At 35.5% G+C, this 20,854-nt stretch overlaps 2 protein-coding genes across 10 annotated transcripts in view; one reads left to right on the top strand and one right to left on the bottom strand.

Moving 5' to 3' along the window:
• Nucleotides 1–1,133: 1,133 nt before the first annotated feature.
• On the bottom strand, nucleotides 1,134–11,707 carry LOC123548963 (krev interaction trapped protein 1-like). Its single transcript, XM_045336659.2, has 2 exons — nucleotides 10,268–11,707; nucleotides 1,134–9,446 (listed from the first exon to the last, which is right to left on the bottom strand). Exons 1-2 carry the CDS (start codon nucleotides 11,534–11,536, stop codon nucleotides 8,466–8,468), a joined length of 2,250 nt encoding a protein of 749 aa, XP_045192594.1. The 5' UTR covers nucleotides 11,537–11,707; the 3' UTR covers nucleotides 1,134–8,465.
• A 110-nt stretch (nucleotides 11,708–11,817) lies between these two features.
• LOC123548964 (GATOR complex protein WDR59-like) overlaps nucleotides 11,818–20,854 on the top strand; it is an 81,312-nt gene continuing 72,275 nt past the window's right edge. For all 9 annotated transcript variants that reach the window (XM_053545834.1, XM_053545837.1, XM_053545832.1 and 6 more), the window contains exons 1-4: nucleotides 11,818–11,896; nucleotides 18,716–18,765; nucleotides 18,970–19,105; nucleotides 19,933–20,018. In XM_053545834.1, coding sequence (XP_053401809.1) covers nucleotides 11,846–11,896; nucleotides 18,716–18,765; nucleotides 18,970–19,105; nucleotides 19,933–20,018 — 323 coding nt within the window. In that variant the 5' untranslated portion in view covers nucleotides 11,818–11,845. The remainder of the gene's footprint in view (nucleotides 11,897–18,715; nucleotides 18,766–18,969; nucleotides 19,106–19,932; nucleotides 20,019–20,854) is intronic.

Genomic DNA, 20,854 nt, shown 5'->3' with positions numbered 1-20,854 from the left:
AGGCAGCCACTCAGTGTGCCAATTCATCCTCTAGCAGTACAGACCTGGAGTGATCTGACCAGAGGTCCAAGGCGAGAGAAAGCCCCTATAACAGAGGAAGAAGTTGTTTTGATAAAGACATGTCCGGCTGACTTAGCCTGGCTCTTTGCAAATAAGCAGTCTGATTCTTTAACATGCCCAGTATGAAGGACTGATACACGCTAAGCCGTCTATCCTGGAAAGAATCAGTGCCGGCTTCTGCTTAGGAGAGTCAAAGAGTATCTCAGAAATTTCCATTGCCTGGACTGGGACTACAACCCTTGACAGTCAAGCGTGTTACTACTACCATCTGGCCACTCAAGTGTTTGACTTAAACTCTGAGCCCTTAAACCTAAAACTGTCCTATCTGTTACTTAAAGACTTCTCTTTGGGAGTTAAAATGACTAAAGATTCTGGTGTTATTAATTTTACACCATGCCATTAAAATCTAACCAGCATTTTAACAGTATCTGACTCCAGTGAATATGACCTATGAGGTACCTGACCCTAAACCAAAATTAGTTAGCCTGTATGTACGACCAATATTTATATGAAGTTTCATGACTATTATGATAAGGTCAGTAGCTAAGATGATGTCATGAAATTGAATAGCTTTACAGAAAACTTCGACCAACACTTTTGAAATATCTGATCCCAGTGACCTTGTCCTTTGGGGTAACTCAATCTTAACCACAAGATGAATGTCCCCAGTCAAAACCAATCCTTATGTGACTTTTGATAATATTTGGGGCATTAGTGACACTGCTTGCAATACAGCAACAGCGATGCTGATCCAGATGCAAGTTACAATAGCCCTCCACATAATTTTCACAGTCAAGCTTGGACAAACAGGTTTGAACACTTTGCAAGAAATTTGAATAATTTTTTTTTTATAGATAACAAAAAAATAAAATTTTAATTAACAGTTGGCATTAAAAATGCATTTTAAGTGAACCACTTGAAACTACAAATGAATCATAACTTCATAAATATGTATGTGTGCTTCATTATGCAATATTATTCCTTTTAAATAATGAAAAGCTATTTCATTTGGTTTAACTATCATCAGAAATGTCATTATTCATCTACTGCCAGAGAACAAATATAACAAAATGACGCATTTATAACAATTTAATAAACCATTGTTCTTAAACATGAAACAAGCCAGGCACATTATAAATAATTAAAGCAAGCATAAACGTGTGAGCAAAATGATCTCATACAATCATGTTGCACAACAGCGTATTTCAAAATAAAACATCAAATATCTTTTAACAATTAGAAAATTCAGGTAAACCAACATCATTTGACATGTGCGTGTTATACATCAATGAACACATACTTGAAGCATTTTGAACCAAAAATGGTGAAGACTACCGATGCATTCTGAAACCCTTTGATAAAAAATTCATACATGTAGCAAAATGCATCAACGTCAATATAGTATTTGCACTTGTTTGATTCCTCTTGAACTTAATAAAGTATCTTTTAACAGAAACGTAACAATTTGATCTCTTATCTAAATGATATAACTGAAATAAAAAAGAAGTAAAACTCCACTATAAAATTTTCTAAAAATAGAAGTTTTTTATCCAAAATTGAATTTTATTATATCAACGATTCATCTTATAATTTGTTTTGAATGAAAAATTTCTGATGCCTAAGTTTTATATCTGAAATGCTATGCCCTTTCTATTTTCATGAGTTTAGGCAAGAAACTTAACATCAACTCTAATTTTAAAATAGAAAATATATAAAATATAACAAATGTCTATGTATAGCTAACAATTAACCCACTAAGATACCTGATAAATCTCTCATAGAATATATCTAACAATATTCTAGCACTAAAACAGACCACAAAATGTCAGCGGCCTTTGACCAGTCACAAAGTCTGACCGTTCAAACCTGAAATTCTTACATTAATAAGCCCTATCAGACAGCACCATAAACAAATAGTTGAACTGTAACTTTATGAAACCACTAAAAATTCAAATCAAATTTCTAAATTTAAAACCTTCTCAATAGAGAGGTTGTAATTTCATACATGTATGTGTATGTGCAGTGAATCTCTATATATTAAAAAGGGGCTTACAAAAATTGTCCTATTTGTTTAATCAAGTTGTTTGCTACACATTATCTGCAAGTTTCAGTTCTAGGTTTTACAAGAACATTTCAAATATATACAACTACACTGTGTGGAAATTCTACAATTTTGAATTTTGAGATATCACATAAAAATCTGGATAAGCAATAAAAATCACAGTGACTATGATACTGAAAAAATGTACATGTACTTGCACAAGTATGAAATCACAACCCTTTTAGTGACAAAAAGGTGAAATTTCTGGTCTAAAATACATACTGTGAAATCATTTAATTTCGTGGGCACGAAATTTCGTGGTTTTGGTCAAAAAGGCTATTTCGTGGGGATATGAATTCGTGGATTTCAAATTTTGAACAAAAAATGAATGGGAGTTTTACTTGTTTGTTGGTATTAAAGTTTGTGGACTGACTCAACCATGAAATCCATGAAAATTAGTCCCCCACGAATATTATTGATTTCACAGTATGTAATCTGCAAGAACCTGTCACAACTGTACATTTGGCACTGGAGTTTGGTACATCTCCATTCATCATACCTTAAAAGATGCCTAGAGATACATAACAACAGCTGTCAGTGGACAGCGTGCTCGGCTATTCTCAGTGCTTGATAGTATAAAATAAGCTATGAGTAAAACTATAACATTACAATAAACATATTCTAAGTCGAAAAGGGGCCATAATTCAGTCAAAATGCTTGATAGAGTTGCCTCTTCCTTTTTACAGACTGGAGTCATGATGGTAAACAAGTATGCAATATATCAAAGCAATATCTCAATGGACTTTGAAAATATTTGGGGTGGTACGCAAACTTTAACATTTATTCTAAGTCGAAAAGGGGCCATAATTCAGTCAAAATGCTTAATAGAGTTGCCTCCTCCTTTTTACAGACTGGGGTCATGATGGTAAACAAGTATGCAATATATCAAAGCAATATCTCAATGGACTTTGAAAATATTTGGGGTGGTACGCAAACTTTAACATTTATTCCAAGTCGAAATGCTTGATAGAGTTGCCTCCTCCTTTTTACAGACTGGGGTCATGATGGTTAACAAGTATGCAAAATATCAAGGTAATATCTCAATGGACTTTGAAAATATTTGGGGTGGTACGCAAACTTTAACATTTATTCTAAGTAGAAAAGGGGCCATAATTCAGTCAAAATGCTTGATAGAGTTGCCTCCTCCTTTTTACAGACTGGGGTCATGATGGTAAACAAGTATGCAAAATATCAAAGCAATATCTCGATGCACTTTGAAAATACTTGGGGTGGTACGCAAACTTTAACATTTGTGTGACGCTCACGCTCACGCACACGCCGACGCAGGGGCGAGTAGGATAGCTAAAAATATATGTGGAATCCTAACAGGGCCAAATACAACTGCCGCCTATTTGCAAAGCCCACACTTTAAGGTGCTGTTGACGTATTTCTGACATTTACAAAAAAGCCACAAATGCACACCACCCTAACAGGTTATGTATTAACAAATCTAGCTTTAAAAGTAGTAGTAGTAGTAGTAGTAGTAGTAGTAGTAGTAGTAGTAGTTGTAGTGGAAAAACCTGTACACTGTAAACCAGACTGTATGTTTTTAAAACCTTTGCAAAATTAAGTTTTCCATCTTTTAAAGCATGGAACTATCAAATTTCCAACATGAAAAGGGGAGAATAAATTTAATGTGTGTGGTCATGTCATTATAAGTAATTCAGATGAGAAATATTCAACATTTTCCAAGAGCCACATAGTGATAACTAGTAGCTAGGTGACCATGTTTTTGTCTAATAAAAAAATCTGAACAGGCTCAGTAACATTTGCGTAAAGTTCTTTCAAAATTGAGCTGGCAGTTTATGAGATGCTGCTTGAAGATTTTTCTATTTCTAACTCTGACTGTAATGCTTTTTGACAAATTAAAAGAACATGAACAACCATAGTAAAGGGTCACCTAAAAACATTTATGTGATTTTTTTCAATATGGGACCAGAAGTTTCTGACAAAAAGATTTTTTACTGTTTCAACTATATACCATATACCGTAGTGTAAAATGACTTACCCTCTAGTGGTCATGTTTTTTTTACAAATCAGAATAGATTGGACAATCTTGGTTGATGGTCACCCAAGACACATTTGTGTAAAAATATTTCAAAATCAAGCCAGTTGCATACATAAGGAGTTTTAATGTTCCCACTAAATGCATAAAGAGAAAAAAGAACAGTTCTCTTAGTAGAGGGTCACCAAAGGAAAATTTCTGTGAAATTATTTTGAAATCTGGCCAATGCTTTCAATGGGACATCCATGCTAAGTTTCATCAAAATGTTGTCTGAAGAAAATGTGAATGGATGGCTAACGACAGGTGCCAAACGGTGAGTGATCACAGTATCTCCCCTTCAGTACCTAGTGCTCTGGTGAACTTAAAATCTTCCCATTTAGTTTTGTTGGATAGGACAACTTAAAGGGTTTTTAACAGACAGAGTTGCTTCTTTTGATGTGGAAAAGTGTTCAGTTGTAAGGGAAATATACAAAAAGACTGAGATCTAAATTCAAATAACTGACACTTGTAAAAGTAATACAATTTTTTCACAAAACATAATGAGACTCTCAAAGACAGTTTTCGGTTTTGCTTTTTTTAAAGTAAAAATTTATATACTTGATTCTCTAATTCTTTTTCAATGCTTTCTCATCAGCTACTTTTTTCCTGTTATATAAAAAAATGTACATTTCAAATGTCTTTAGTGGGTTGTTGTAGTTGTTTTTGTTTTTTTCACTATGCCAACAATAACAGATAAAAAATATACATGTATCTTTAAAAAGTCAAAGGACGTTTAATGTCTTGTCTGCTTATTTGAAATCATTAATATTCATGCGGGACTACTTTTTATGGATGTTGTGGTTGCATCAATCCATAAAACTAAATCCTAATGAATGATTAAAAGTTGCATTTATATAAACCCATGAATTCATATTACCATAAAATAACTGTTTTTGGCCAAAACCATGAAATTACATGCCCATGAAATTCATAGATTTTACAGTATTTCACATGTATCTACATTTAGCAATAAACTTAGTTAGATTTCTATCTCACTATTCACCTGTGGGCAGTTTACAGATGACATACTATCTTTCCATCAGTAAGGTTCAGTAAATTGTCATCAGCAGCTTAGTAAATACTGTAAAATAGAAATTTTCGCATGGATTTAATTTTCGCTATATTCGCGAGGCACTACATCTCAAGAAAATTAATCCTCGCACAAATATTCACCTTTAGTATGATTCAAATTCAAGTAGAAACAATTTTTACAATTTCGCGAATATTAAACCTCGCGAACATACTCAAAATTTCAAATTTGCAAAATTTTGACCCAGCGAAAATATGTGCTTTTACAGAATATAATAAATATAAATAACACTAGGGAGCCACTTCAGACAATGGTTGCTCATCATTAGTTGTGTTACAATAGTCTCACTCAAATGCTATCAATTACATAAAGAAAGCTTCACCAACTTCACTAACTGTGCATACTTTTACAACTAAGGAAGCAAAAATACAACTATTATAAAGAACATTTTCAAAAATGCTAAAGTTGTTAACTAAAAATTATACAGAGCCACAAAAACAAATTCAACTGAGCTTATCCTAGCTAGCTCGACCCATTTATCTCCAACAACAAATGATAAAACTTAAAAATGTAAGCACTTCTGATTAGACACATTTTTTCTTTCATTTATTTTGCTTTACAATTTTAGGTTATTTGGCAAATTTCCAGCTTTTGATGGTGGAGAAAGACCTAAGGTTTTGCTCTGTGCAGGTCTCCATGTACAGGAAAGCACATGGTTTGAACCACCAACCTTCGGTAAGCCAGCTGAATGGCGAGATTGGACACTTAACAAGGCTAGCCCGTAAAACCGTAATTGTCATGATCATGGTGACAATATTATTCTAAATAAATGTGCTTCAAAAGCCTAATCTAATTCCTGGTACAAACAAAACACTAGTTCTAATGTATGTGAAACAGAATAAATAAATAATGAACTCACTTCTGACTCCTAAAAAAGAACAAGTATCGGTAATTTATGGAAGTTAAACATATAACTGACATGTATACTAAACTGTCTAACAGTCTCTGAATTTTCTCTTTTGAATTTCGTTTATCTACAGCAGATGTATTTCAGCCTTATCACTTTTTTATTTCAGTTTTTGGGGAAATGGTGGCACGGCCCATTAGGAGGCAAAATCGTGCCTTCAAAACTTAAATGGGGGAAAAATCTTGTCATTTATATAAACAATATTTTTCATAAATATGTTACACTTGAAAGGAAAATGACTTGAAAGTATAATGCCATCTTGTTCTTTAAATGCTAAGGTTTGCATAATTGTTAGATCTACTAGAGTATTTGATAAGATATCTATTTTTAGGGTAATTATTTGCCAAAAACAGGGAAAAATACACTTTTTGTTGAGGGGAATGGGGCTGAAATCCTGCCCCCACCCCCTTCTTTTATGCAAGAAAACCCAAGGTGCCTTACATTGGAAGCTATACTTTTTTGTGCAAGGGCATGAGCTCCTGTATGTACTTAGGGGGAAGTAATAAAACAGGTAATTTAAGAAAGTGTCTTTGAGACACAGTTCTAACATGTACATTCATCTCAACAAAAGTAAAAATAAGATAATAGAACACTTTTACTGTATAGTATTCTTGTAGTTGAATACATGTAGTTTAACTTTTCTGTATAATTCATTATGTGTAATAGGAATTCAGACACGAAACAGCTCTTGAATATGAGCTTACATACAAACAATTTTACAACTGTTTTGTGACATGCTGGAATTTATGAGTACATAACTTTGTGCATTCATTCCCATGTATAAGAAGATCTAATTTAGATTTGCTTATCAAAGTACAAACATAATGTTACTTCCGCAAACAGTTGGTTTCACTGTATAACACTTTAAATCTAAGACTGCATTTTGTTAAATGAAAACATGACAAAACATTGAGCAACTGGACGATTCTTGATGACAATTATCATTTCATACAAAATTTGAACACTGAAGATATATGTACAATTATAATATATAGTCCTTTTTTAATAAAAAGTAAGTAAAACTTGAAAATAAAGATAATACTACAAATGTATATAAAAACAATGTAATGAGACTTTTAAAAAGTTAAGGTGCTTGGGTACTCTTGTTTTTGCAGTTAAAATGCTGTGTTTGTGAAATAGTTCTAATGGGCCAGAGAAAATTTTACAGCTATTTAATCTTTTAAAAAAATCATTTCCCTTTGAACCAATGATTTTTTTAAACTTGGGTCAAGATAATTGAAAACAAGTAGTGCACAGAATGAAACAAGAAAAAACAAGAAGCTGCGTTCAATAAACGCTTGATGCCCCCAGTGGCATCCTTGTCGATACAAAGCAACCTAAGTCCAAAACAAGGACCTTAGGTCAAGGTCAAACTGAGGTAAGGTGATGTTAGAAGATGAGGAATGGTCACAGGTTACATCTGCATTAGTATCAAGTCATTCTAGTAAGGGGTATTGATGCTAGAGGGAACAGTCCCATTTGGTTAACCAAGAGATGGCCCATACAAAGCATCCTATGTCCAAAACGAGGTCAAGGTCAAATTGAGGACAGGTGATGTTTGAAGATGAGGAATGGTAACAGGTTACATCTGCATTAGTATCAAGTCATTCTAGTTAGGGGTATTGATGCTAGACGAAACGGTCCCATTTGGTTAACCTCATATGGATGGACAGACATTCCCACAGATGGACCTTTATTGGGTATTTCTTTTGTTAAAAAGTACCCAATATGCTACAAAAAGTACCCAATAAACACTACGGAATGAATAGAATTTACCGTTACCTATTGTTTTCTATACCCAACAAATGTTCATTCATTGGCTCGGATGGACGGACGAACGGACAGGACAATCACTATATGCCTCCCGCGTCAGTAGATGCCGGGGGCATAAAAAGTCTTTGAAACAAAAACATAATCTAGTCTGTAAACAAATCAAAAAGACTGGAAATAAGCAAAACTGTTTTTATCCAAATGAAACATTTCTGACACATTGGCACTTGAAAGTAAGTCTTTCTTCAAGTCTAACCAAAGTACAGTTGCTGAAAGTTCACCACAGATTTGTTTTAAAGATTCTGAAGAAAAAAAAGATTTCCAAAAAATCCCTTACAACATTGTACAACTAATACTTTAGTCAAGTCTGACAACTTTGTATATAATGTTGACATCTGTTAAAGTTATTTCTTGTGAAATGAGATTTCTGCATGCAAAGTATTTGTAGTATAATTTATAATAATTTTGCACATAAAAATCAACAAGTCACTTCCTATTCAACACTGAGCGGTCTTGCCATGATCCCGTAAGTTATACGTGACAATTTTTTCATAAGATGGTTGATCGTGGCAGCTTGTTTGGTTCTTAGCTTCAGAGGATTCTGAGAATTATGTCTGTCCCCCTGCCTTGGCACATTTCTTACCACGTTCAGTTCCAACATACCATATTCATTCGGAAGTACCCAGTTTATCTCTGAATACTTGTAGCTATGAAGCATTACGCGTGACTGGAAATTTATTATGTGTATACCTACATCGTTAACGGCAATAAAGCACTTCCCTTGTTGCCGTGGGTTTCCTGTTTGTAGATCACCAGTGAAAAATGCTGAGCCGTAAACTGTCAAATTGCGACAATTATTGAGAAACTCGACTTGCAGCACCTGTGGTCGCAATGGCTGGTCCCTGTTGCAAAGTTCTCGATATTTGTGATAGATGCGATTTCCCCAGTTTGATCTGGACTTCAGATTGGGTTGTGGTACCAGCTGCTGTAAGTTTTTGTGACTGGTAAACGATTTTGCCGCCTGCTGATCAGCACCATGATTGAGATACAGTAATATGGAACCAAAAAGTAGTACATCAGGCTCTTTACAAGGGTAGAATGCATTTATATAATTTTGTTTGGCTTCGTGGAACAGGAGTCTCACAGCATGTGGATGCTCCACACCTCTTTCTACAATCAAACTAATTTTGGCGTTTCGCCTCCATTTAAGGTGGGGTTCTTCCTGCGTTGGGTCCCCATCAGTTAAATTTCCTACGATCTTATGTTGCCAGCTGCTCATATGTTCTAGTGGTTTGTGCTCTGGTTTTAACTGTAGCTCAAGACTAGGAGAGCATATCCAGATAGTAAAAATGTCCGCATATGGTATCTCAGGCATGTTAAATTCTCTCAACATCTGTTGATTTAACTGCTGTACTGTTGTGTTAGCACCATCAATCAGGTTCAGGCTTTTGCTTGTTCCATCCATCATCATTACCTACAATGTAAAAACAAATAGAGTAACCTTAAAAATAAAGCAGCTCTGGCTGAATAACACTGCTGAAATGCCAATAAAAAAAGAAAATTATATTCATAGCTAATAAATGGTTTAAATATTCAACATAGATAGTTACCCTTGTGAGGATTGATTTGACTTCTAGTTGAGACTTCTTCAGGACTGCGATGTCACGTGACGATGGTGGTCATGTGACATGACTTTCCTATAGACTAGCCATCGTCAAATGCCATCACAGTCCTGAGGAAGACTCCAAGATGGAGTCAAAGTCTCGACTATAGAGAAGTCAAATCAAGCCTCAGAAAGGTAACTATCTGTGTTGATCCAGCATGGCTGAGACAGGTATCAACCTCCATTCTAAATAATAAACATGACTAAATCAATTGTGTTACTCAAGAAATGTCCTCTACCATATAATTATATTGGTCAACACAGATAGGATTCACTTAATTAAATGATGAGCACAACTTGGCAATAAAAAAATGCACATATATCAGTAAAATTAATGAAATAAATATATAAAGTGTTGCCTGAATGTCAAACAAGTGTTCAGTCAAAGAGAACTACCAGCAGATATTTGATTTTGGAATCATTCAATGTTGTTTGAAATTTACTGAAATTTACTGCCTGGGAAGGTTCATTAAACAATTCTAAACAAAATATTGAATTGCCGACTCTTAGTCTTAGGATATAATTGCTACTTTTTCTGTTATTCTTGTTGTCATCTAAATCTGGCAGTAAAACTGGGAATCAAAACGTTAGAAATCAAGACTAGTAATTAGTATCACATCAATAATGCTCACCTGTATTTGTCTAGGCTGTCTTGCTGCCATTTCAAGACGTTTTGCTACCTGTATATGCTCCCAACTTAACTTCTGCTCACACATTTCAAATGCTGTTCTTCCCTTCTTGTCCACAAGATTAATGTCCAGCTCAGGATGGTTGAGCAGGACATTCACAACTCCTGGGTAGCCTTTGATTGCACTAAGATGAAGTGGAGTGCGATCATCTGAGTTGACAACATTTGGTGAGCACCCTGCATTCAGCAGCATCTGCACAATTTCTTCATAGCCAAACCAAGCTGCAAAATGAATTGGTGTCCATCCGTATGGATCTCTTTTAGAGAGTTGATAATGCCTTGAGATACAGTCCTGGACTTTTAGTATGTCTCCCTTTGCAGCATACATATGGACAGGATAAAGTTCTCTTTCTTCTAAGGAATAGCTGTCTGGATCTACAGAGCTATTTAAACTACTTTTTCTGGATGTAGTACCAGATTCAATGTAATCAGGTGGAGGACATGGCACAGTTCGTAAAGGTCTATTTCCTGGTACAAGTCCAGATCCAAATAATGGATTTATCACAACCTTCGTGCACTTTTCAATTGCCATCATCTTTGCAGAATACTCATTAGCTGCTATCCTTATTTCTTCTGGAAAATCACTCATCATCGACCTTAAATAAATTGAAGATGAAGCCCCAGCACTATCTGAAAGCCCCATACTTACTGGAAGAAAGGCAGGATTATTAACACTGAATTTCACTCTGAAATCTGCTCTTGATCGAAACACTAATTCTAAAGCACCAGGTTTTGAATGCTTTTCTTTCAGCCAGTTGTCAATTTGCAGCACAAAAGTTTTTGTCAGCGGTGGAAAGTTCACTGACGAAGAATTCAATGAATGCAGCAGTGTGTCCAAAGAATAAAATCCTGGACTGTTTGGTGATTTATCTACAAACATACTGTTCAATTTATCACGTGGACTTATGGGAATGCAATACAGCGTGAACCTTGAGAGCGACGATCGTTGTCCGTCCTTACCAGTCCATGGAACAATGAGGGCTCTTTCCCCCTTGATACCTCCATGCTCACCTCCTGTTAAAGTATACAAATGTGAAAGAATGAGATCCCTGGGCTCTTTCTCCACTGTAAGGTGAAAAGATGGGAAATATTTCTGCTTCCCATGTCTGTCAACATTTTTGTGGTCCAGTAACAAAATGTCATATAACTTTGGCCGGTAATCTTGTCCAGATACATTCTGTTTGGGCCGAACAACAGCTAAAATCACTTCCATGAAGTATTTGAATGACTTTCACCTCGATAAATGAATCATGTTTAAGAATTCTTGATCTCTGTCAGGACATAGTGCGTAAATTTATTGTATTTTACAAAAAACAAGCAATTTATCCATTTATTGAAACTGCAACTTCCTGTCAATTCTCTTTTTGGTTGTCGTTTTCACAGGTAACGTTTCTTTTTCGCATGAACCATTTTTAAACATTTATTATATAATTTAACTACATTATATCTATGATATTTTTCTTTTGATTGGGAATACTGTTTGACATTGTTTATTATTAATTATTATTTTACGACATCAAAGATGGCCTCTCAGTGGGGCGAAAGTATTTCTCTTGACTATGGAGATTTACAAGTATATTGCCTTATTTTTTATAATAATTTGCTAAGTTTCTAATATTTTCTGATTTTACAATTATTTTGCTAGTATTTGCAAAAAGTTAATTTATAAATACTCCTTGAAGGGTCTTCCAGTCAGTGTGAACTGTGAAATAAATGCAGTTCGTTCTCGATCGGTTTCGAACCTTTTAATGAAGTTTTATTTATCTTTTGGCCCAAATGACAAAGTAACTATTATTATATCAACGTTGTCAATCCAGATCACCATAACTGCTAACTGACTTCTCAGTGGTTGATTTGTCAAACAAACTTGATGCAATCCTAGGAAATATTGAGATAATTTTTCGTATGGGTAATAGGAGAGATCGCCGTGACGTCACGCATTAACACCTGTTTATCTGGTGGTTGGCAAAACAATTGTTTTTACATGGTTTGTGTATGGGATCGGAATTTTTAATTTTTAATAACTTTTTCGCTAAATTATGGATTTTGAAAATTCAAAAAGTTTTGAAATGCTTACGACTTTCATACTTTCTCATTTAAATATTTTTTTAAAATGAATAACCATTTTAAATGACATATGATTTTAATAGCGGCATAGCGATGCTCCAAACTTTTAGAAAAAACACTGTAAGTTAAGCGTTCATAATAAATCCATTTTATTTCGAAATGATTAGTAAAAGTAATCAATAAACTGCTTGTTTTATATCCTTTCCATTGATCAAAAAATTATTGATATCATTTTTGTTTTAAGAAAGTTTAAGCCGTTAGAAAAACATCACTGTTTACAAAAAACATGGACGCTCCGCGGCTGCCCACCCGATATTTGTCTTATCAGTTCTAAAAATAGAAAATACAAGGGATTTGTATACAAACACGATCTCTCCTATATCTCCACTCGTGTCAAACACTTGATAGACGAAAATAGTGGAGGAAATTTCCGATGAAATTTTCATTGCTGCCAAATCTTTGCACGCTTTTGGTTTAAATGCCGATTATGTCACGAATTTGCCATAAATTCAAATAAAACTTGCATGTATCAAAAGTGGATTCAATAGGAGCTAGAGATCGTGTTTGTATACAAATCCGTTGTATTTTCTATTTTTAGCACTGATAAGACAGATATCGGGTGGGCAGACGCCGAGCGTCCATGTTTTTTGTAAACAGTGATGTTTTTCTAACAGCTTAAACTTCCTTAAAACAAAAATTACATCAATAACTTTTTTATCAATGGAAAGGTTATAAAACAAGCAATTTATCAATAATTTTTAATTATTATTTAGAAGTAAAATGGATTAATAGTGAACGCTTAACTTCCAGTGTTTTTCTAAAAAGTTTTGAACATCGCTACGCCGCTGATAAAATCATATGACTCAGGGTTCTCGCCAGGCTATTATCGCCTGTCGTGTGCGACATGCCTTCAGACTTTGAGTTGTATATTCGACATCCCTTATTTCCCCCGTCATCCCTTAATTGCCGAAGCGACATGTCATAAAATCATCCCAATAAACACCCCGATTAATTCGATAGTGTATTCGAAAAGCTTCCACGTGCTACCCGATAGTTTAGGTAAAGCGATGCCAGTTAAGATAACCGATAAACCAATGACAGCTTCCTATATGTGGAACGTGTGACGTAAATTTCATCGTAGCTCCGCCTTCAAATCCTTTGACAGGCGGTATCTTGTGATGTGTACATGAAAGTGACTGTTTTCGCAAGTTTTAAGATTATACATGTCATTAGATATAATGACAGATAATTCAACAATTAGCGTCCGAATGTTTTTCGCAATCAAGGAAAGACAATATAAGGAATTAAGTCAAAAATTGTTCAGCACGGTAAAATGCTTTTGAACAATTATCGCCGTAATATTAATGTTTTTCACATGTATGAAATGTGTTTTCTCGGGCGGAATATCGAAAAGAAAATGCAAGAATTAATGTTTTCTGTCGTCACTTTCAAAATAGAACTTGTAGAGAAAAGTTTGAAATACCCTCCGTGCATTATTTCATCAAGAACGGACACCTTGGTAGAACCACTGACCTTCCGTAAGCCAGCTGGATGGCTTCCTCACATGAAGAATTCAACGCCCCTAGTGAGGCTCGAACCCACATCGATGAGGGGCAAGTGATTAGAAGCCAGCGACCTTAACCACTCGGCCACGGAGGCCCGGTCACAATTTCAGAATCCCTCCCAGCCACGCCAAATGGCCAAAGGAAATCGGGCATTGATCCAAAATGGAAACCAGCATTTCCCTGGATGACAGTCACAGGTTGTGTTGTTTTACATTTATGTACAACAAACAGTTGACATTTTCAAAAACTTAAAATGGATAAGTTTTCAGCAAATAAACTCCACAGAAATAGAAGACATAAACTTTAAAATACAAATAGATCTGTGTGCAGTGCTAAAATTGTGTTGTTTTATGTACAGTAAATAGTAAATGAACATTTTTAGCAACTTAAAATTGATGAACTTTTAATTGTCATTCAGCAAATAACTCCATAGGATTTTTATGACCTAATATCTTTTCTTGTTGTACATGTAAATGATGCTTATTAATCACTGAAAATACCACTGTGTTTTTCACTCTGAAATGCACCAGAATGCACCAAAATGAGTTGTAGTAACACAAAATTTTCTGAGGTGGCCCCCATACCCCCCATGCAGGAGGGGACACCCCTCCCGCACCCACCCCTTTCCTCGTCAAAAAATATCCTTCTGCAACATGCCTTCAGAAAATCCTGGCTAGAACCCTGACTAATACATTTTAAAAAGATTATTGCATAAGAAATATATGAAAATCGTTACCATTTCAAAACGTTTTGAATTTTTAAAATCCTTAAATAAACGAAAAAGTTATAAAACAATAAGAATTCCGATCCCATACATAAACAATGTAAAAACAATTGTTTTGCCAACCACCAGATAAACAGGTGTTAATGCATGACGTCACGGCGATCTCTCCTATTCCTCATTGATTTATTAAAAATTATTTAAAAAAATCCAAAATTACGAATTTTCTGGTGATTACAACCTTTGTATATACTGTACACGATAATGTTTACCGCGTCTAAACGCTAGTATGCAAAAGTGAAAACTTGACATGACTGACAGTACTGTGATTTAACCTCCATTATTTTGGTCCTTCGGAGTTTTGATGTCACAAATATAAAACAATCTAAACGTCAAACTATTTTGACTAAGTGGTTGATATAAACATAATATTCTCCGTCAGGTCAAGGATATGAATATTTTACATGCTGTATGTACATTTAAAAGTGACATCCAGTGCTTATCAGGCTATTTACAAGTCTAACAGCAATTACAATGTATATAGTACTTTATGCTTCGCTAAAGACCACATAAGAATATTTCACTGGTTTATTAAATTAACCCTTACCATGCTAAATTTCTACAATGGACTTGTCCATCTTTCAATTTGGACTGTACCAGTTACTGTTAAAAGGGGTGCTTACCTAAAAGATACTGACTGAATGGCGAACAGCGCAGACCATGATCAGACTGCACGGATGTGCAGGCTGATCTTAGTCTGCACTGGTCGCAAAGGCAGAATCACTTGCCGCCAGCAGGCTAAGGGTTTAGGTGCGGATTGAAATATCTGGCTCGATGGTTACTGTTTAGGTGGTAACGAAGCATTTACCCAAGAGCCAGATATTTCCATCCGCACCTTCTACCAACTAGTGATAGATTTTTTTTCTTGCATACAGTTTTTTCCAAAAAAAAGAAGAAATAAAATTAAAATGATGCTTTTTCTTTTAAGCACTATATTGTTACTGTAGCTTATAAATTTACGCAGTCATTCATAACTTACAGCATATGAGTCATCTTACACCCCAGGGTGTAAGACGAGCTTTTCTAGAATCAGCAAAAAAATGGGGAGAATCCTGTCTGGTATGCAAGACTTGTTTAGCTGTGAAGCTTCCTTACACAAACTAACAGGAACCAGTACTCGTCTGGCATCTTCCAGGTACAATGCACCGTCAAGTAATGTAAATTATTCCTTGTTAAGCCGGAATGACTTTATAGCTGGACTAGGGATAGCCTTACTCATTTGGCTTATCAGGAAGACTTATTTTATGATCTGATATTTTATAGTTGCTTCAGTACAATATCATACTGAGAGCTCTTCTTGTGGTTCTCTAAACTACATTAACTAGGACAGACTTAGTAAAATGATCAGTCCTAAACCTGAATTTATTCCCCCAACAGGTAGTGTTTATATTTGCTAAAAGTTCTTTTCTGGTGACACAGTACCTATATTGTTCTCGGTTAAGCTTAAAGCTACCATACATTATAATCCTCTCAACACCATCTTGGACTTGGAGAAGCTCTGCTAATGCCAACACTTGTGGTTTGGTGAGAATTGTTTTCAAGATGTCAGAGGCCTCTTACTGCTCTGTGTCCCACTGAAACTTCTTTTTACCCACCACTCCCTACAGTTGATCTGCAAAACGAGCAAAGTCATGCACAGTTAACCATGCGTACGAAGAAGAAGATGATGAACAATTGACCAGACCTGTGAAGAGTTCTGTGTCTTCGGAATATGTAGATACAGACCACCCCTGCACCGCAGTCCCATTAGTATCAGACATAGCTTAACTGTTGATACTTGCAATACTCCGCTACTTACAATTCTCACAAGGAAGTCTGCTTCCCTTTGAAAAGCTAAACACTTACTTGGCTTCAGCTTCAGACCATTTTGTAATGCCTGACCCACCTAAGAGCGTCCTTTAAGTTTGTAAGATGTTCCAGAAGCATTTTGCCCATCAAGGAGAGCTAAGAATGTTGTCCAGTCTTGCCCCCTTAAAACCAGGTTTGTCACTCTTGCTTAAGTGGATGGTGCATTGCAGAGTTCAAAATCCACTTTTCATGTGCTTAAACAAACAGTTGGTACATTGTGAAAAAGGATGTCTTCTTCCTTACTTTGTCCTTGATCTTCACCTGCCAGTAGGCAGAGTTGGTATCTCAGTTAGAAAACCACACCAGCCAAAGTATCAAGGCAGTTGTCTACCAAGGGCATTGGAAATATGTCCTTTACGGTATCATCATAGAGTGCATGGTTATCAATGTACATGTACCAACCACTCGCGCTTCTGTATCAGGACAGGTGCGAGAGCCCACTCTGAAGTTGATTCCTGTATTTCAAAATCTACCGATAAAGGGCACCTCATTTCCTTCACTGATTGATTTGAATAGAAATCATTTGCTATCAGAGCTACAGAATGGATTCGTTCATGAAAGATAGGTGATCGTCAAGGAATGGGGGCTAGCTGCTTTTGTTTCTTTCTTTGTTTTTGCCTAAGTTTGCATATGTCCTTATTTACTAACTTTTGACACCATTAATGTGACATCTGGTTAAATACCAAGTCTAACTCTAGTTTCCTTGATGGACTATGCCATCTGTTTATATCTGTTTTTAGCAAAGTTGTGTTCCACATTTCTACAAACTTAATGATATTTCAGTCTGTATATTTACTGACTGTGTGTATGAAATCAGTTGAAATTACAGCTTATCTCAAAACTGCAGTTTTAAAATTATATGATTTATAGACTGCATGCATAAATGAAGGTGCATTGTGATTTTCAGCCATGATGTTTAAAAACAGTCCTAAACCCTCCTGTCAATTTTATCTATGTATACAAACATGAAACATTTCATATTGAGCTTTAGGAATGGTTGAGGGGAGTGAGGATGGGATTTTGTATGTACTCCAGTCAATGTAGTCAAGCCACTAGACTGATAATGATATTTCTACAATTTTCATTTTTAGCTCATCTGATTTTTTGAAAAAAAAATGATGAGTTTATATTGTCATAACTTGATCGGCATCGGTGTTGGCGTTGCCTGGTTAAGTTTTATGTTTAGGTCAACTTTTCTCCTAAACTATCAAAGCTATTGCTTTGAAACTTGCAACACTTGTTCACCATCATTAGCTGACTCTGTACAGCAAGAAACGTAACTCCATCCTGCTTTTTGCAAGAATTATGGCCCCTTTTGGACTTAGAAAAGCAGATTTCTTTGTTAAGTTTTGTGTTTAGGTCAGCTTTTCTCCTAAACTATCAAAACTATTGCTTTAAAACTTGCAACACTTGTTCACCATCATAAGCTGACCCTGTACAGCAAGAAACATAACTCCATCCTGCTTTTTGCAAGAATTATGGCCCCTTTTGGACTTAGAAAATATCAGATTTATTGGTTAAGTTTTATGTTTAGGTAAACTTTTCGCCTAAACTATCAAAGCTGTTGCTTTGAAACTTGCAACAGTTGTTCACCATCATAAGCTGACTTTGTACAGCAAGAAACATAACTCCATCCTGCTTTTTGCAAGAATTATGGCCCTTTTTGGACTTAGAAAATCATGGGTAGGACAATATTTTTATTATACAGAGACAAAAAAATTAGATGAGCATCTGCACCCGCAAGGCGGTGCTATTGTTTTGGTCTTCTTTCAGTTCATCGAAACAAAAGCCAGTCTATTTCAGAGATTTTCTTAGAGATCCTGATGTTTAATATTACCCCAAAAATCTGTGATGTAAAATTTCGGATAGCACTAGACTATGATATTGGACAAAGGATATAGACTGGCAATACTCACAACATTGAAAATAAAAATTAAAAATATCATAGTCTAGGAGCTAGTCTACAGTTCATGGAACAAACAAATACTTGTTAACTGATTTTCCAAATAAAACATAAAAAAAATAATTCTAAACTTCTAAACACTAATGATTGTTATTATTTCAATAAACAAGTTCAGGTGATTTATAAGAAAATACATGTATATAAATGATTATATAAAATCTATTTCAGGCAAATACAATGGCAGTGGATTGTTTGGGGAAGTGGGCAGTGCTGGCCGGGTAAGTAAATTTGGACAATAGCATAAACATTAAGTTCAGGCATTTTTAGGAAGTAGCCATGAGTATGGGAATAGTGTCTAAAATTCACCTGTTAATGACGTAAGATTTGGCTATAATTGCTTTTAAATAATTTACCTTTTAGTGATTTCTTTAAAGAAGTCTGTTTCCTTCCTGTATCTTAACACAGATACTTATATCTTTAAGACGTAGAGTTTTGGCACTGGTAGACTTGGATAGCCCCTCAGAAAAGATGCATCGGCTGACAAGACAAAGTAAATGGGACATCAGCTGTATACAGTGGAATCCACATGCATCACATGCCCAGTTATTTTCTGCTGCTGTAAGATTTTGTTTGTACCACGTACATATGATTGGAGAATGTGTTAAGAATTGTGTAATCATGCTGGACACAGGTTTTTGCATAGTGGGGTATAAAAAAAACGCTGTCTGTTTTTGCATAGCGGAATTAAGAAAACACCATCTGATTATGTGTTCTAGCAATTAAGTTAGTTGCATAATGAAATATATCTGTATATGTATATCCCCCCCCATGCCCTCCCTCTTTTACATCAACCAGTAGGAGGGTCAGCCACCACATCTATTCTACCTCTGATTACATTATAACATCACTCATGGGCTGGCAACAGTCCTGCAGATGATAGGTCATTCAGTATACTTACTAGGATAGACCTTATATTCATTTACAGAAAAAGTCTTTGGAAAAGTTTCAATAGGAATAGAGTAAACATACTATCATCATACAAACGGACCAGATTTTACAGTTCCTTCCATTACATGCAAATAATTAGTTACATATGAGCCGCGCCATGAGAAAACCAACATAGTGGCTTTGAGACCAGCATGGATCCAGACCAGCGTGCGCATCCACGCATTCTGGCCAGGATCCATGCTGTTCGCTTTCAAAGCCTATTGTAATTAGAGAAACTGTTAGCAAACAGCATGGATCCTGACCAGACTGCACGGATCTGGATCCATGCTAGTCGCAAAGCCACTATGTTGGTTTTCTCATGGCGCGGCTCATATATTCAGTGTATGAGCAGGTGGGATTTTTTCTTGCTGTCCATTGCTTGTTTCTGCATTTATATTGTACTCAAAGACGATATATTATAAATCTTTGGTATATTCTGAAGTTGTTTTTAATTTCAGTGCAAACAAAGGTTAGACCTGTTTTCATGGGAAGATGGTTCCATTAAACAAGTGTGCAGCATGAAAGCTCATTCTAGGAACATAAGGTACATGTTGATTTGGTAGTCTGAAATTTTCTATAAAAATAGGAAGTGGCTAAAATCCACGCCTTAAACATCTCGTCAAATTGTATAATGCGAGTGTAAATTTTAAAGTTTTCTTTGAGGAGATCCTCCCTTTGATAACACGCCATTCTTTTCATACTCCTACCTATAGGTCCAGCAAATTTGACATTATTTAATTGATGCTTTGACTAATTGGTATTTAATGTTAATATGTTTAACCTTTAGCCTGCTGGCAGCGAATATTTCAGCCTTTGCGACCAGTGCAGACCAAGATCAGCCTGCACATCCGTGCAGTCTGATCATGGTCTGCACTGTTCGCTATTCAGTAAGTAAATTTTCAGTGAACACCCCTTCGAATAATAAATGGTATTGCCCAAACTGAATGATGGAACAGTCCATTTTAGAAATTTAGCAGGCTAAGGGTTAATTTTCTTGAAATTTGTAGTGTTTTCCATTTGATTTATGGTCTATTTATTTTTCTGCTGAAAATGATGAGTTAAAGAAATATGGACAATTTATAAATTGTAGATATATGTGAAGCTATTAGTATTGGTGGATGTTCTGGTGTCCTTCAACCACAATACATGTATACATAAACATCTTATCTGAAAATGCTAGTCAGAATTACACCAAACTTGGTCTGCAGCATTTCTCAAATTTGTTTAAATGGTTCCGCTTGGCTGATTTTAGGGGCTTCGAGGGCTAATTATAGAATCACCTTTAGACAACTTGTTCTCATGAACCATTTGATGGATCATCACCAAACATAGTTTGAAACATCCTTGTTTTGTTCTCTCTCATTCTTTTGTTCAAATAGC

Source organism: Mercenaria mercenaria, chromosome 6, assembly GCF_021730395.1.
Source record: "Mercenaria mercenaria strain notata chromosome 6, MADL_Memer_1, whole genome shotgun sequence".
NCBI lineage: Eukaryota > Metazoa > Mollusca > Bivalvia > Venerida > Veneridae > Mercenaria > Mercenaria mercenaria.
Note: the sequence above shows the minus strand (reverse complement) of the source record. Positions and strands in the feature narration are given on the sequence as shown.